The sequence below is a fragment of the Neovison vison genome, chromosome 6 (assembly GCF_020171115.1).
Source record: "Neovison vison isolate M4711 chromosome 6, ASM_NN_V1, whole genome shotgun sequence".
Taxonomy (NCBI): domain Eukaryota; kingdom Metazoa; phylum Chordata; class Mammalia; order Carnivora; family Mustelidae; genus Neogale; species Neogale vison.
This window is the reverse complement of record NC_058096.1, coordinates 42,493,730-42,510,474: the sequence shown is the minus strand read 5'-3', so window position 1 is coordinate 42,510,474 and position 16,745 is coordinate 42,493,730. Positions and strand designations below refer to the sequence as shown.

At 35.1% G+C, this 16,745-nt stretch overlaps 1 protein-coding gene across 1 annotated transcript in view; it reads left to right on the top strand.

Annotated features, from left to right (window-relative positions):
- Positions 1–16,745, top strand: part of PROS1 (protein S) — a 65,631-nt gene that overhangs the window by 15,482 nt on the left and 33,404 nt on the right. Inside the window, exons 2-3 of the mRNA XM_044251174.1 lie at positions 8,878–9,035; positions 12,169–12,193. Coding sequence (XP_044107109.1) covers positions 8,878–9,035; positions 12,169–12,193 — 183 coding nt within the window. The remainder of the gene's footprint in view (positions 1–8,877; positions 9,036–12,168; positions 12,194–16,745) is intronic.

The following is a 16,745-nucleotide window of genomic DNA, read 5'->3' as shown; positions in this document are numbered from 1 at the left end:
AATTTTCCTTCATATATGTTCATCATAATATATTTAATCAAAAGCATATGTTGGAAATTTAGATTATTTCCAATGTTTTGTTTATATCAATAATATTATGATGCACATATTCATACATATTTCTTTACATATGTCCTGTTCATTTCTTCAGATTAATTTCCTAGAAATAGAATGTTTAGCTGAATATCTAAAGGTTTTGAATACATATTGTTAGATTTCTCCCTGAAAATTTGCTTTTAAAAGTAGGTTTAAGTTAACAAAACCAAAAGACAACTGGCAGAATGGGAGAAGATATTTGCAAACGACATATCAGGTAAAGGGCTAGTGTCCAAAATCTATAAAGAACTTAGCAAACTCAACACCCAAAGAACAAATAATCCAATCAAGAAATGGGCAGAGGACATGAACAGACATTTCTGCAAAGAAGACATCCAGATGGCCAACAGACACATGAAAAAGTGCTCCATATCACTCGGCATCAGGGAAATACAAATTAAAACCACAATGAGATATCACCTCACACCAGTCAGAATGGCTAAAATTAACAAGTCAGGAAATAACAGATGCTGGCGAGGATGTGGAGAAAGGGGAACCCTCCTACACTGTTGGTGGGAATGCAAGCTGGTCCAGCCACTCTGGAAAACAACATGGAGGTTCCTCAAAATGTTGAAAATAGAACTGCCCTATGACCCAGCAATTGCACTACTGGGTATTTACCCTAAAGATACAAACATAATGATCTGAAGGTGCACGTGCACCCGAATGTTTATAGCAGCAATGTCCACAATAGCCAAACTATGGAAAGAACCTAGATGTTCATCAATAGATGAATGGATAAAGAAGATGTATATATACACAATGGAATACTATGCAGCCATCAAAAGAAATGAAATCTTGCCATTTGCTACGACGTGGATGGAACTAGAGGGTATCATGCTTAGCGAAATAAGTCAAGCAGAGAAAGACAAATATCATATGGTCTCCCTGATATGAGGAAGTAGAGATGCAACATGGGGGGTTAAGGGGGTAGGAGAAGAATAAATGAAACAAGATGGGATTGGGAGGGAGACAAACCATAAGTGACTCTTAATCTCACAAAACAAACTGAGGGTTGCTGGAGGGAGGGGGGTTGGGGGAAGGGGGGTGAGGCTGTGGACATTGGGGAGGGTACGTCCTGTGGTGAGTGCTGTGAATTGTGTTAAGACTGATGATTCACAGACCTATACCCCTGAAGCAAATAATACATTATATGTTAATTTAAAAAAAAAAAAGGAGTGGCAAGATGGGAAAAAAAAAAGAAGAGTGCCTACTTGTTCTCATCTTTGCCAACATTGAACATTAACTTCTTTTTAAATCTGTCTCAATGTAATAGGAGTAAAAATGGGGGTGGCCTTTTTGGGGTGGGAGAGAAGTAGTCCATTCTCTTTTTCAGTTCATCCATTGACTTTAAAGAGCAGCTAAAAATAGTCACTAACCTCCTTGCCTTATACATTAGTCTGCTTGGACTGCTCTCACAAAATACCACAAGAGAAATTTATCTTCTCACAGTTTGAGAGGCTGGAGAATCCAAGATGAACGTTCTGACCAGTTCAGTTTCTAGGGAGGGCTCCCTTCCTGGCTTGTAGACCTTGCGTTCTTACTGTGTTCTCACATGGCCTTTTCTCAGGGCCTGTATGCTTCCAGGGAGAGAGCTCACTAATGTCTCCTCTCATAAAAACATTTATCCTGTAGGATTAGGGTCCCACCCTCATGGCCTCATTTAACCTTAATTATTCCTTAGAAGCCTTTTTTCCAAATACAGCCACACTGGGGATTTCCACTTGAACATATGAATTCGGGGAGGTGGACACAAGCATTCATATCATAATGCCAAACATACAGTCCGTATGCCTTGTCAAGTAGAACACAGGTTCTTTTTGTTGTTATTGTAACTGTGGAAGGGAAGAAGTGGGTTTTTTGTTTTGTTTTGCTTTGTTTTTTAACGTTGTAGCCATTTTTTTTTTAAGGTGGGCCAGAGTTTCTGTATGTTAAAGGTACTTTTCCTTATTGCTTGTTTTATTATCCTTCTTCCCCAAATCCTTATCTCAATCATTTTCTCCCCTCTCCTTAATAAATTATTTTATTCTGTTGTTATTTAGACTGTGTCTTATGGCCAGGAAGTCAACAAGGAATTCTGAGGTTCTGGCAGAAATTTAGAAATTGAATTATAAACACCTATTCAGTACTATACCAATATTCCAAATAATTTCATTTCCGCATCAGCACTTAAAAAAATATATCAGAAGAGTCAACGGGGCTACATCTAGAGTGTTTCTAAGCTTTGCTTTATATCTGGGAGATATTGAAGGAAGTAAGATAGTGCAGAATTAGGCCAGTTCTTTCACTGTCGCCTTTCAAAATGTCCAGGAACAGTTTGCCTGTTGCTTTTCCAAACATAAACACAGACACAGGCCAGTGAACTAATAATATTAATTGATGCTATGCTAACAAATAGGTCAAATAGAACAAAAACAGAACTTTTCCTGTGCTGTAACCTCTTGGTACATGACGTCAAAAACAGATGCTGTTCTGGTGTCCTAGTGTGTCGGAGATGAAAAAGACAAGGAAAGCTGACTGTGTCAAAGATCTGCTGGTCGGAAAGGAGGCCTCCTACTGGAGCCTCAGGAAGGTAGTCAGTATGCAGTGTAGTTATCTCGAGAAGGAAAGATGCTATAACACCCTTCTCCATACCTTGCCAAAATTGGCTCTGAGTCCCTTCAAACGAAGTACTATAATTTATCTGTCACTGAGAGCAGACAGAGCAATTGAAAGAAATGATTAATGTTGTGTTTTGGGTTTTCTTGTTTTGTTTTTGTTTATGTTGTTTTTTGGGGGGAGGGCAGGGAGTAATAAGCTGCCTGTTCTGTCTTGTGGGTAAAAGTATTTGTTGTTTTGGAAAGGATAACAGATGTGCACCATTTTCTCTGTCCATGGATACAGTCGAGATTTTAACCTTGGGGAAACAAAGGCAGTGTTTGATTTATTCTTTTTTTCTAGACTAGGGACTGTAAATTTTAACATTATAATTAAATCTCCGAGTAAGGAGAGGTCCGTGTCACTCCTGTTGTGGCTAAACAGTTCAGGCATTGTTTCCCTGCTCAGCCAGAATGGTGGGGGGATAGTCACATTTTAATAGCACCAATGGCTTTTCTACTACTAAATAAATAACAGACTTCGTCTCTTTTAATCCATATGTTTTAGGATTCACTACCTTTATATATACAACATATAACTCAGATTATTTCCTGTTTTTTCCCCCCAGATTTAAATTCTTACCCAGATCTATCCTTATGACTTTGGACTCTTAAAGAATTTATCAGTCTATTTACTGCTTATCCTCTTGAAGAATGGATGCATACTTTCATACATAGTTCACACCTAGAGAATACTTTTTCTAATACTTTTCTAATCTTTAACATAGTAATATAAGAATCAGTTGCTCAAGAGCCTAGTCCTCAATATAAATAAAAGTAAGAACTTTAGAGAAAAGCACGTATAATAGTTCTCTTTAAAAAATTAAGTTAAAAAAGATTTAAGTGTAACATGCATCCAGACGTGGCATTTCTTCCTGAAGGCTGACATAAACTTCTCCAAAAATTGATAATAATTATATAGGCCAACAAACACTTAATTAAATCTGTCTTTTTGTTTTCATAGTCCTTGCAGTCCTCACATTTTTAAATATTCCTCCTCAATTAGAAGTCTTCTGTGGTAGAAATCTTTATGAATAAAATGAAAGATTTTACGTTTGATTACTATGTGATTATTTTAAATATAGTTGATAATTTCTGGACATATGTTTTCCCATCATTACTAGTTAATGGTGTTTCTGTATTACATGCAGCTCTATTTTTCCTCAGACTTGAACTAAAGGGAACATGCCAGTTCAACAGTTGACACACGTGAAGCACAATTACATCTCAAAGTATTATCTAGTTCTATTTGTACATTGAAAACAATTCCTCCTGCTTCGTCCCACGCTGAAGCAGAAACAAAAGATTCAAACACCCTGCCAACCCAAATGCTAGTGGGAGATTTTCTTCTCAGACACATTTTTTTAGGAGTCGTTTTTCATTCTTGGGATGCCAGACAAGTAGGGCCTGGGAAAAAGAGAGACAGAAAGCAAACTATAAAAGACAAGAGCTTTGGAAGGAGGAATGTGAGAACCATCTTGGCAAAAGGACAAAAGAGCAGAATGGCAAAGATTCAGAGGATGGGCTATCCTAAAGCTTAGATCTCCTTCGTCGGCGACCTCCCTCTCCTCTGATCAGTAATGGGCAACCTGCAGATCCGTGGGCCTAACCACCCCCCTGGACAGAGTAGCAATTTTGAACACTTCAGGGGGAGAAGAGGGTCTCGGGAAAGGACCTTCCCTTGACCAGATGGAACTGAATTGAACACCCTGGGAAATTTTCCTCAGACCAGAGATAGTGTTAACCCCACTATCTTTATTATGTCTGCTTTTATGAAGTACCAGTGACAATAAGTGACTTTTTTGAAGATAAGACAATCAAATATTATGCTCAAAAATCAAAGATTTGTCCCCACAGAAAATATTAAAGGGAACATATGAAAGCTGTTAAGACAGTTTCAAAAAGGAGTTTTAGTTCGTGTTTGAACAATGGTTATATTACTGACATAATTGTTCAACCAGCTATGGTCCCTATTTTGAAGAGGGAGAACTTAGATTAAGTTAACAGTGTAAATAGTTAAGTCATTCTTCTAACTTGAAAGACTCATAACTAAACGTTATACCTAAACTATGAACCTGAAGGTAACACTTTTCAAACAACATACTTGGGCTTTAACAGATTTTCTTGAAAAACTTCTTAATCCAAAGAAGTAAAACAAGTGATTAGAGACAGTGTAGGAAAGAAGTGACAGTGTAGTAAAGGGAAAATGGGTTTTGGAGGCTTGCTGTGTTCCCAGCTGTGTGAACTTGGTAAGGTTGACTCAGCTTCCTGGAGTTGTCATTTGTTCATGTATAACATGGTAAAATTACTGTCTACTTAGAACATTTGTGATTAGTATTAATGGAGATAATGTAAAAAGGACATTACCTGCTTATATACCATGACTGTTATGATAAATAATGGAACTTTGGGGACATTACTGCAGTCAGCAGGGTGGATGCTTTTGGGTAGATAGACTGAGGCAACCAGTAAAAGCACTTCTAACCCACATAGTTTTGTCATCCTACAGTTCTGTAATTCTTAATTTGGATATGTTATGTCATATTTGTATTTTTTTTTGACAAGGAATAATAGATTCCTTTGAAAGCAAACTTATTAAATGGGTGGTTTTATTTCCTATAGGACAGTAAATGTCTTAGTTAAGGTATCAAACTTGTCCATGCCACAACCACATAGTTTCTTTTTTAAAACCAAATATGTTGTTGGCATTTGAGTGGCAGGTATAGAGAAGGAAAGAACACTGGATTAGGAGGATGGGTATATTTAAATTCTTGTTCCATTAGCAGCACATCCTAGCTCTATGGGTTTGGGCCAAATTATATTCAGCTTCATTTTCTTCAAGTAACTCAAGGAAAGTGGGGATGATAATTCTGTCCTCTGACTTATGGCATTATTTATGTGATGATCAAATGAAATAATACACACATTGAAAATTATTAAGTACCTTGCCAATTTAAAACATTATTGTCTTGAACCTAGATGAAATAAAATATAAGCATTCAAATTTAGACAAAATTAGTTTTTTTTATATTTATTTATTTATTTGACAGAGATCACAAGTAGGCAGAGAGGCAGGCAGAGAGAGAGGGGGAAGCAGGCTCCCCACCGAGCAGAGAGCCTGATGGGGGGCTCGATCCCAGGACCCTGAGATCATGACCTGAGCTGAAGGCAGAGGCTTTAACCCACTGAGCCACCCAGGAACCCCCCAAATTAGGTTTTTATTGTTAATTTTGTTATCTTTTAGGGTAGAGATGTAAGAATTTTCCTTTTTAAGATTACTCTAATCAGTGGAGAAAATGAAACCTCTGTTTTTTGAGAAACAGCAAATAGTAATCTGTACCCTGGGATCTGTACATTGGGATCTAAGTCCAAATTTTGCTATTCCTTATAATTTAGGGCAACTATCCTGCAGGCTCTTTATGTGCGTTTCATCTTCTATAAAATGATGGCGGCCATTTTGTTTTCTTCTCCTATAAATTTATGTGAGCATTCCTCTAAATATTTGCCTTAGTTCTCTCTGGATACTTGAGAACTTCCTCTTGCAGTGTGAATATTGTTCGTGTTATCAAACATGGTCTATGTCCTGCAGTGGTCACTTGTAGGGGAAGAGATATACTTAAATGTCAATATTAATATCTACATTCCAAAATTTAATATTCCATAAGAAAGAAATGCAAAAGAGTGATGTTAATGGTTAGTTTTCTAAGTGCATTTGACATTGATTTTTTGTTGTTGTTGTTGTTATTGCATCACTGTATTTATCTTTCAGGGAAAGATATTGTTTTCCCCAGAAAGATACATATTTGCTTTGAGGTTCAGAAGAGTTCAGTTTTTGCTATATTTATTATAAAGTAGCATCCTTAAAACTACTTCAAATAAATGAGATAACTGACCGTGTCAGGTTCTTTCACTGTGGATAGGGCTACCATTTATCAGTCAGTAATACGTTTGGCAGGTAATGTGCTCACAGAACAACATCTGTTGGACACACACAGCCTTGATTTAATCTCAATCTTAGTAATGAACAGAGATAAAGATGGTAAGACAATAGGGTTAAAAATATATTTATTTAGTTAGTCATCACATTTAAACTTCTGTTTTGGCAAGTAGGAGAAATAAAGTAACTTTACTTACTACACTCTTGAAAGATGTTCAGTTACTCAGCTAATAGTTATGGTGACTTGATTAATTAGTACTTTTGCTTTTCTTTTTCTTCCTTCTATTTTCATCTTTTTTCCAGGTCATAAGATAAAAAGGAGAAAAACAGATTTATCTGTTTATATTACTTGATTATCTTAGTGAAAGCACTATTATGGTTTAAATCAGGATTTAAAAATTTTTTTAGGTTTTATTTTTGCTTTTAAAAAGTTTCATTAAAAATTATGTTGTTAAAAAAATGTTGTTTACATGCTAAAACAATAAAGCCAAAGCTTCATACTGTCCATTCTTTTCTTCAAACATAATTGCAATCAGTAGTTTGAGTGTTTTTCCAAACTATTTTCTGTGTATCTGTCCACATGATATATACATATCTACAAGTATTCCTGATATACATAGGGTTGTGTGATAGTATGACATTCTGCAATTTTCATTTTTAATTTAATAATATATTTTGAAGATCTTCAATAGAGGAATATGTTCTTTTTTTTTTTGATAGGTGCATATTATCCCACAGTACAGATGTATTGTAGTTTATTTTTCCTTTCCCTTCCTGAGAGTTATTTAGATCGTTTTTAATTTTTTGATATTGTAGTTTTTCAACAAACATTCTATATATACCTTTCCCAGCACAGGTACATATCTGCATGACATCCTCAGAAGCAGAATTGTTGAATTGAAGAGTATGTGTGCCTTAAATTTTCAGCTACTGCCAGATGACCTTAAAATAATGCCTAGCAGAATATATTCCCACCACTGATATACAAGAATACTTGTTTCCCCTTACTCTCACCATTACTTGATGTTATCAGTCCTTTTAAGTTTGTGCACATTTAATGGGCAAAAATCTAGTTAAAAAATTTGTAGTGAACATCTTTTCACATGTTTATTGGCCATTTTTATTTTCCTCTTTAGTGATGTTTGTATGATTTTGATTATAGTGTTTTTTATATTATTTTGTATTTAATCTTGCACACATTATTATTATTCATTGGCTTATTATTATTGTTGTTATTGTTTCAATTTGCGAAAGTTGTTTATACATTTTTTTTACATTTTATACATTTTTTTACATTTTATACATTTTTTTAAAAGATTTTATTTATTTATTTGGCAGAATGAGATCAGAAGTAGGCAGAGAGGCAGAGAGAGAGAGAGGAGGAAGCAGGCTCCACACCAAGCAGAGAGCCCAATGCGGGACTCGATCCCAGGATCCTGAGATCATGACCTGAGCCGAAGGCAGAGGCTCAACCCACTGAGCCACCCAGGCACCCTGTTTATACATTTTGAATGTAATTTTTTTCCAGTCTGTATCATGAAATGTTTTCTTCCAGCCTATCACTTGATGTTGAACTTTGTAATTTTTGTTGTTGCTGCTTAGCTGTTTGAAATTTGTTATGCAGTTGATATTACCAAATTTTTTCTCTTTGCCTTCTGTATTTTGTCCTTTGCACATGATCTTCCTTTTCCCAAAGATCTTTATTTTCCCTTTGTGTGAATAAATCAAATGTTTTAGCTCATCAAGTATCTTTTAAATAGCTCCTTAGGCTGTACTCCCACATTGTTCTATCTTTACAGAGGTCATGTGGTTTTCCAGTAAAATTGAGAAAGCTTATTACTCTAACTTTAAAGATGTGTGGCTGTAACTTTTGATACAGTTGTTTCAGCATGTTGCTTTTTCCAGTGTAGTCATAATAAGGTAAACATTAAATATTGTCTGCTTTGTTTGACCTCATGCGTGAACTTGAATGATTTGTGAAGATCATTATACAAATGCTATGACTTGCCCACCAAACCTGCTCTTTGAGTTGTTAATCAAAGTGCTTATGTATCTGCATATTTGTCTTCTCAATTCTCCTATACTAATTTTAAATGTTATGCAGTTCACCATTAGACAATGATTTTAATTCTCACTTATTTAATAAAATATCATATTTTAGATGGAGAAATGAAAAGCTTACTTATAAAAACTTATGTTTTCCTTCAGTTTTGTCAAAGCAGGATGCGTCACAAGTCCTGGTTAGGAAACGCCGTGCATATTCTATGTTTGAAGAAACCAAAAAGGGTAATCTTGAAAGAGAATGCATTGAAGAATTATGCAATAAAGAAGAAGCCAGGGAGATCTTTGAAAATGACCCTGAAACGGTAAGAATGAATGAAATCTAGTAAGTTAGCATACCTAGACATACAATGAAAGACTGAACATTTCCAGCTTGAGTCTGTGTTCCCTTGTGTTCCTTTTTAAAATTAATGATTGTGTATATTGCCTTCTACATGTAACCACTGAATCATTTCAGAAGAAAGTAACTTCGGAGAAAAGTGGGCTTGTTAGGAAGATACTACTGCCAAAGCATTATGTACTAGCTGAACTATAATTTGGGTATACTTCATTATCAGCAAGTTGTCTTGACCTCATGGTTTGCAAATACTTTTTTCCCAATTGGATTTGGTAGTATTAGGTAGGTGGAGAAGAAGGTATCTCAAGTATAATGTGTGTGTGTGTGTGTGTGTGTGTGTGACTGTATTATCACTATACCTCATTAAATCTCTCTATTGACATTTTTAACCAGGCTTTAGAAGACAATGCTACCTAATCCGGAGCTTGGTACAATGTAGGTACTCAGTGATTGCTTACGAAAGAATTCATTATAGTACCATATTCCTGAAGTAAATTTTTTTTTCCATAAAGCCTTGGGAAGTTTCCTGAACCCACTTAATATGATCACTAATTCCTGGTGTTAGAATTTATAAATTTAATGTATAAATTTTTCCAAGTTAGTCTAGAAGAATTTAATCATAAAGACCACTAAATATAATACAGAAACATGGGACCCCAGACCTTATCTTTAGTCTCCTAATTTTCCTAGGGAAGGAAGTTTTCTAATATGCCTTGTGGAAAACAGGATTATAAATAGTGCCTCCAAAAATTAGGATGAAGATGACCTTGAGAATTCAAATCTGATAATCTTCAGCATTACCTCAGATACTTTTCCTGACATGAACTATGTAACCCAAAGGAAATGAGGAAGGAAGCAAATACAAAGCAAATACAAATACAAAGTAGCTCCTTTAGCTCAGCCATGGCTTCTGGGACCATGAGACTAGATGAAAGATAATGAGCAGGAACATTTGTCTATAGTTAGAGAACTTGCTCAAGACAGTAACAACTTGTGTTCTCCGGAGTTCCTCTTTAATCCTTTTCTCTCTACTTAGGTTCAAAGAATATTTTTTCCAAGGTACCAAAGAATTAATACTCTGCAGGATTGAGCGAGTTTTGTGGCTTTTTGTGGATAAGCAATTGACAAGACAAAATATTTTATTATTTCACAATATATAGCAGATTAGTACTCTTATTGTGTAGGATACATATATATGTTATATATAATAATATATATACATTTATAATACAGTATAATATAATATTATTTATTATAGAAATTTAAATATATACCACAGTAGTCAGAACAGTATGATAAACCCCCATATACCTCCCCTGGTATTATTTATTAATTATTAATTATTGCTGATAATTAAGCAATTATCAGCAATCACCATTCTTATTTTGCCTATTCTCAACCCCACCCAGTCTAATTTTAGTTTTGTTTCGCTGGATCATTTAAGGCAAGCCTATATTTCTAAGATATCATATTCTTACATAGCCCTTAAATACCTGAGTATATATTTCTAACATTGTATGTATGTTCTTGTAGCTTAGCCACTGAATGGCAAATGAAGAGTGAGGTAGAAAACCATAGTGGAGAGGAGGGAAAGTAGTGGAGAAGGGAAACTCATTTATTTGCTTCCTCCCCTTCACTTTTTGACATTTGTCTCATATACAAAACAGAAAGATGACAAAGGGAGTAAAGAAAAAAATGGGAGAAATGAAAGGCAAGGGAAAAAGAAACATTTGTGACTGCTTCTTATTTTTTTTTTTTAAGAGTTTATGTATTTATTTGAGAGAGAGTGAGAGAGGGCATGAACGGAGGAGAGGGTTGGAGGGAGAGGTAGATGGAGAGGGAGAAGCAGACTCCCTGCTGAGTGGGGTGCCTGACATGGGACTGGATCCCAGGACCCAGAGACCATGGCCCAAGCTGAAAGCAGACACCCAACCAACTGAGCCACCTAGGTGCCCCTGCTTCTCATTTTCTATCCTGCCCCATCCGCTCCCTGTCCACATCCCTAATATCCTAGTCCACACTCCCTGCTGTCCCTAATATCTTCCTTTCACATTCATATCATCTCCTTTTGAACCCATTCATTGTTGCTTGTCTTCCTGGCTTTTGTTTTGTAGAAGAAAACACCAGTGTTCGAATTACTTGGTGGGAGATCCCACCCTTACAAATGAGTGGACAACTGTTGTTTAGGTTTATATGTGAGAGAAGGCAAGAGTGACTTTGGCTCTGTACTGGATGAAGTATATTCCTTACTTGAGTATGTTTTTATTTAGAAACACTGGTTTGTGAGGTATTCTTGTGCTATTAATGTTACACATTAGATATATTATGGCCCAAGAAGGCTTTTTTGGGGAACCAGCCTAAGAACCTTACCTTCAGAAATCATTTTTAACATTTTTCTCCCTTTGGAAAAGTACATTCCTTAGTCCAAATTACCAATTTACAGACAAACTTTTGGTACATAACCAATTTATAATAAGGTATTACATGTACGTAAGATGCTAAAAGATGAATGTTAGTTTAATTCACTTCAAATTATGTCACTTCTATTCAACATTAAATGTGGCATGTGTAATCAGCATGGCATAAAATGTGTCAAATGGGTATCTGTTCTTTTTTTTTTCCATTTTATTTTATTTTATTTATTTTCAATGTTCCAAAATTCATTGTTTATGCACCACACCCACTGCTCCATGCAATATGTGCCCTCCTTAATACCCATCTTCAGGCTCACCCATCCCCCCACCCCCTCTCCCCTCCAAAACCCTCAGGTATCTGATCATTATGGAAAAATTAAAGAATTTACAAATAGAGAGCATGTATTGCATGTAACATCTTTAGTAGAACCTGTTTTCAGTTTAGAAGCTTTTGTTACATGATTTTATTGCTCAATATTGATTTAAGCTAAGTGTCATGTTGGCTTAATGTTACTAGTTATCTACTCCTGGCATATTTTAGTATAGCAAGAATATTGTAATGTGGAAATGATAGTTATATGTGATATATTTGCATATTTAATATAAAACACATTATAAAATTAAGTTTTAACTATTTAGTGAAATTTAGGCTTGCTAAAATACATTTTGTCTTTTCTTTCTTTCTAGGATTATTTTTATCCAAAATACTTAGGTAAGTTCAAAGAATCTCAATCATATAATCATAGAAATATTCTGAAGGGAATTTAGATTTGATCAAGTCCAATCTTTCACTCATCTATTCCATCCAGTATAATTTAATTAGCCTTGGGCATAAGAGTTCATTTTATAAGCAGTCTTGCTGTCCTTTTATTTAAGGACACGTAAACAAATTTGAAATGGTTCTTTAATTACTGTCTGGCATTTTGACTTTTAGTCTTTTTCATTCTCCTGACTTTGCCATAAACGTCCATGGGCTGATGATAAATTATATTTAGGTATCAGGACATTCTTTAGAAGCATATGGTTATCATGGGTTATCTTCTTAATATTGGTATATAATTAACATATAACATAGTATTAGTTTCATGTATACAACATAATTTTTTTTAAAATATTTTATTTATCCATTGGACAGACAGTAATAGTAGACACAAGTAGGCAGAGAGGCAGGCAGAGAGAGAGGAAGGGAAGCAGGCTCCTCGCTAAGCAGAGAGCCTGATGCGGGGCTCGATCCCAGGACCCTGGGATCATGACCTGAGCCGAAGGCAGAGGCTTTAACCCACTGAGCCACCCAGGCACCCCTACAACATAATTTTTAATATATGTATATGTTGCAAAATGACCATCCAGTAAGTCCAGTTAACATCTGTCCCCACAACAAATTTATAATTTCTTCTTCCTGTGATGAAAACTTGTAAGATCTACTTTCTTAGCAACTTTCAAATATACAATACAGGATTATTAACTATAGTCACCGTCCTATACATTATACCCCAAGACTTGTTTACTTTATAACTGGAACTTACGGATTATCTTTTAATGAAAGAAAAAAATCTCTACACTCTTCAGAGTTTATGACATAAATCATCATAATTAAAGTGGAGAAAAGATAGAATGTCAAGACTGTTTTAGCTTCTCAATTTTAGGTAGGAATTTAAATATTTTATAGAAAAGGTATTTGGCTATTAAAAATTAAAAGCATTTGCATTAAAAAATACAGTATTAATCCTTGTTTCTTAGGTCCATGTAATGAAGCTGTGTTTTTGTGGACATCAGCACTCAAGAAATATATACCTTTGTTCACATAGTACATTTGGATAAAGATAAATAGCTTTTTAATATAACATTATGTATTTTGGGAAAGTTCCTTAGATAAAATACTTTTCTTTTTTCTTCTTTTCTCCTTCTCAATTTCCTCTTTTCTGGCTCTACTCAACTTTCTTTTCTTTTTGCTTGTCTTCTTTGGCAGCATGGTAGAATAATCAAGTACAAAAAACAAAAAAAGAAAACGAAAAGCCAAAAACCAAAAACAAAACCTGTAAGATGTGGGCTCTACTCCCAGATCTAAAAATTTCTACTGTGTCAGGTTAAACAAGTTATTTTGCTTTTCAGGTTCTTATTTAAATGTGCGCTATAATTATATTTTCTAACTTCGGACCTGTTGGGAACACCAGATAAGTATATTTATGTAGATAGTTTTTTTTTTCACTTTACATTACTCTTCAAATGTAAAGTATTATTATTTAACCAACCCTTAATTTAAAAACTTTACTTTATATCATTTTTACTTTTTGACTCACAATTTATATTTTGGTCTTTACTTATGTATAAGCATATGCAATGAATTCCACTGTTGAAAACAAAAAAACAAAAACTCTACCTAACTTAAACTTCTATGTCATTTGATGTGTATATTCCTTAGGCCAATGGCCCCAAATGGGGGGGGGGGCTTTATGAACCTGTCCTTGGCAAACCTAACATAATTTTACTAGTTACCGTAACTTATTCAGGAATCTCCTTAGCGTGAGATAAGACCACCCAAGAACTTAGATCACTAATACTCACATAGTAGGCAGTGTTAGATTTGTGGTTTCAGGGGTTAGAAAGTGCTTCAGTTTATCCATACACCATATGTACTGCATTGGAAACATGGAATTTGGTAAAAAATACTGTCAATTTCATCACACAAATGTTAAGTTTTTAAGTTCTGTTCTTTCCTTAGAAAATTAAATGAATAACCCTACCATTTATGAAAGCCTTTTAAATATCACCTGATAGAGTGGATTTTTATATTAATGGAAGAGAAACTTCTTTGGAAAATGTTCAGTTCTGAGCCTAAATATAAACATTAAAAATAAATTTTAGTTTCTGGTTCTTGCCAAGTCAATTAATTAGCCCAGACTGCTGACTCCTTCCTTCTCTTAAAATCATCTCAAGAGAAACATTGGCATTCTAGGCACTAATGATAACAAAATAAAATGAAAAACTGCAAGAAATGTGAGAAATTCATGAATAAACTGAAGGCTGGCTTGACCTAATATGTGTGTGTGGGAAGTTGGGTGCTGACTGCTGAGGTAGCAGTAAGAGGACCATCTGGAGTATTTAAGAAATTACCTAATCATACAAATCAAGAAAAGGTTTAAAAAAGTACAATATTGCAAACTCTTAGCAGCAAAAAATAAGGAAATAACAAAAATATGGGTAGAAATAAGTTAAAAGGAAAACAAAAGATTCACAAAAGCAAAATGTTATTCTTCGAAAAGGTTAGTAAGTTAGACTGACCTCTAGTAAGAATAATTAAGAAAAAAGAAAAAGAGAAAAACAAAATGCCAAAACACAAAGTGTAGGATACAAAGAAGAAATACTATAAGCCCAACATAGATTGAATTTATAATGGTAAAATAAAGATAATCATAAAGTATAATCACAAAACAATAAAAATAGCTGTACCAAAATATATTTAGAAATTTGATAAAAGGGATATATTCCCAGAAAAATACATAACACTATAATTTTATAGGAAGAAGTTGATAACTTGGTTACAAGTAATTACTAAATCAGCAAAACCTCAATCAAAGCCCTCTTCCATGGTGCCCCTCAAATTCAAACCCAGATGTTATACAAATGACTTCTTCTAAATTAAAAAAAAAAATGTTGTTTTCGCTTATAAAATTGTCCAAGAAGAGAGAATAAGGTTCTATGCTGTGAGCTTATTCAGAAAGTTTGAAGTAATCTTGATTCCAAAATCAGGTTAAGAACGACACAAGAAAATAAAAATAAAATTCCTTTTCAATTATAAATTAATTCTAAATAAAATGTTGTCCAATATAATCTAAAGTGTATTAAAATAATATATCATAAAGAAGTAGGGTTTATTACAGAAATACATAATGGTTTAACATCAGAAAATCTATCAATTTAATTATCCACATAAAGAGTATATTATTACCTCAGTTCATACAGAAAAAGCAGTTGATAAAATTCAGCATTTAATTATAAAACCTTTTTGCAAACTGTGCAAAAAAAGAAATCTCCTGATTATAGGAGAATTTTCTGAGCTTGATAAAGTTTATACAGAACAACCATATAATTTACAAATTTTGATACTTTTGTCCAGGACCAATACCACCGTAGAAAAATGCCCTGGAAACAAAAATTTTTTAAATGACATAAGGAGGGGCACCTGGGTGGCTCAGTGGGTTAAAACCTCTCCCTTTTGCTCAGGTCGTGATCTCAGGGTTCTGGGATCAAGCCCCGCATCAGGCTCTCTGTTCTGCAGGGAGCCTGCTTCCTCCTCTCTCTGTCTGCCTTCCTGTTTGCCTACTTGTGATCTCTGTGAAATAAATAAATAAAAATCTTTAATAATAAATGACATAAGGTATGCTCCATCTCACTAGAAATCAGAAAAACAATATGAAATATCACTTACTTGACTATTGTGGTATAAGTTAGAAAGCCAAATACAGAAATTCTTAAGCTGTGTGGTGGAAACACACCTCTGGAGAGTCACTAACTATGTGCCTATCTAATGATCCCACAATTCTTGAAACCCCTGGGTATCTATTTCTTATGCATGTACTAATGAGATCCACATGAAGATATCCATTGCAGTGCAACTTGTAGAGGTGGGACGTTGGGGGCGATCTAAGTATCTTTCATGGGTAGAGGGGATTATAAAAATGGTGGTTGCTTGCAGTGGAGTAAAGTTTAGCTAGCAAAAAATTAGAAGCAATAACTTATATGCAGCAGAATGGAGTGATCATAAACATAGTGCCTCCTTGCTCCCTGAATTTGGATGTAGCCTGGGATAGCCTTGATCAGTAGACTCTGGAGGTGACAAAATGCCTCTTCATTGGTCTGGAAGTCTCTGCTTTCTTCCTCCTGGAAGCCAGCTGCCATGAAAGAAGAGCCACTTTAGGACCAGCATGCTAAACGAAACTGAACCACATTGAGAAGTCCTGAATTATGACCACATGGGAAGAGAGAGATGTCAGCCATGTGAGTGAAAAGCCATCTCAGGGTGCCTGGGTAGCTCAGTTGGTTAGGCAACTGCCTTTGGCTCAGGTCATGATCCCAGAGCCTGGGGATCAAGGCCCGCATTGGGCTCCCAGCTCCATGAGGAGTCTGCTGCTCCCTCTGACCTACTCCCCTCTCATGCTCTCTTTCATCCTCTCTCTCTCTCTCTCAAATAAATAAATAAAATCTTTAAAAAAAAATAAAAGAAAAGCCATCTGAGAGGTGATCTTCCAATCTCAGCGGCCCTG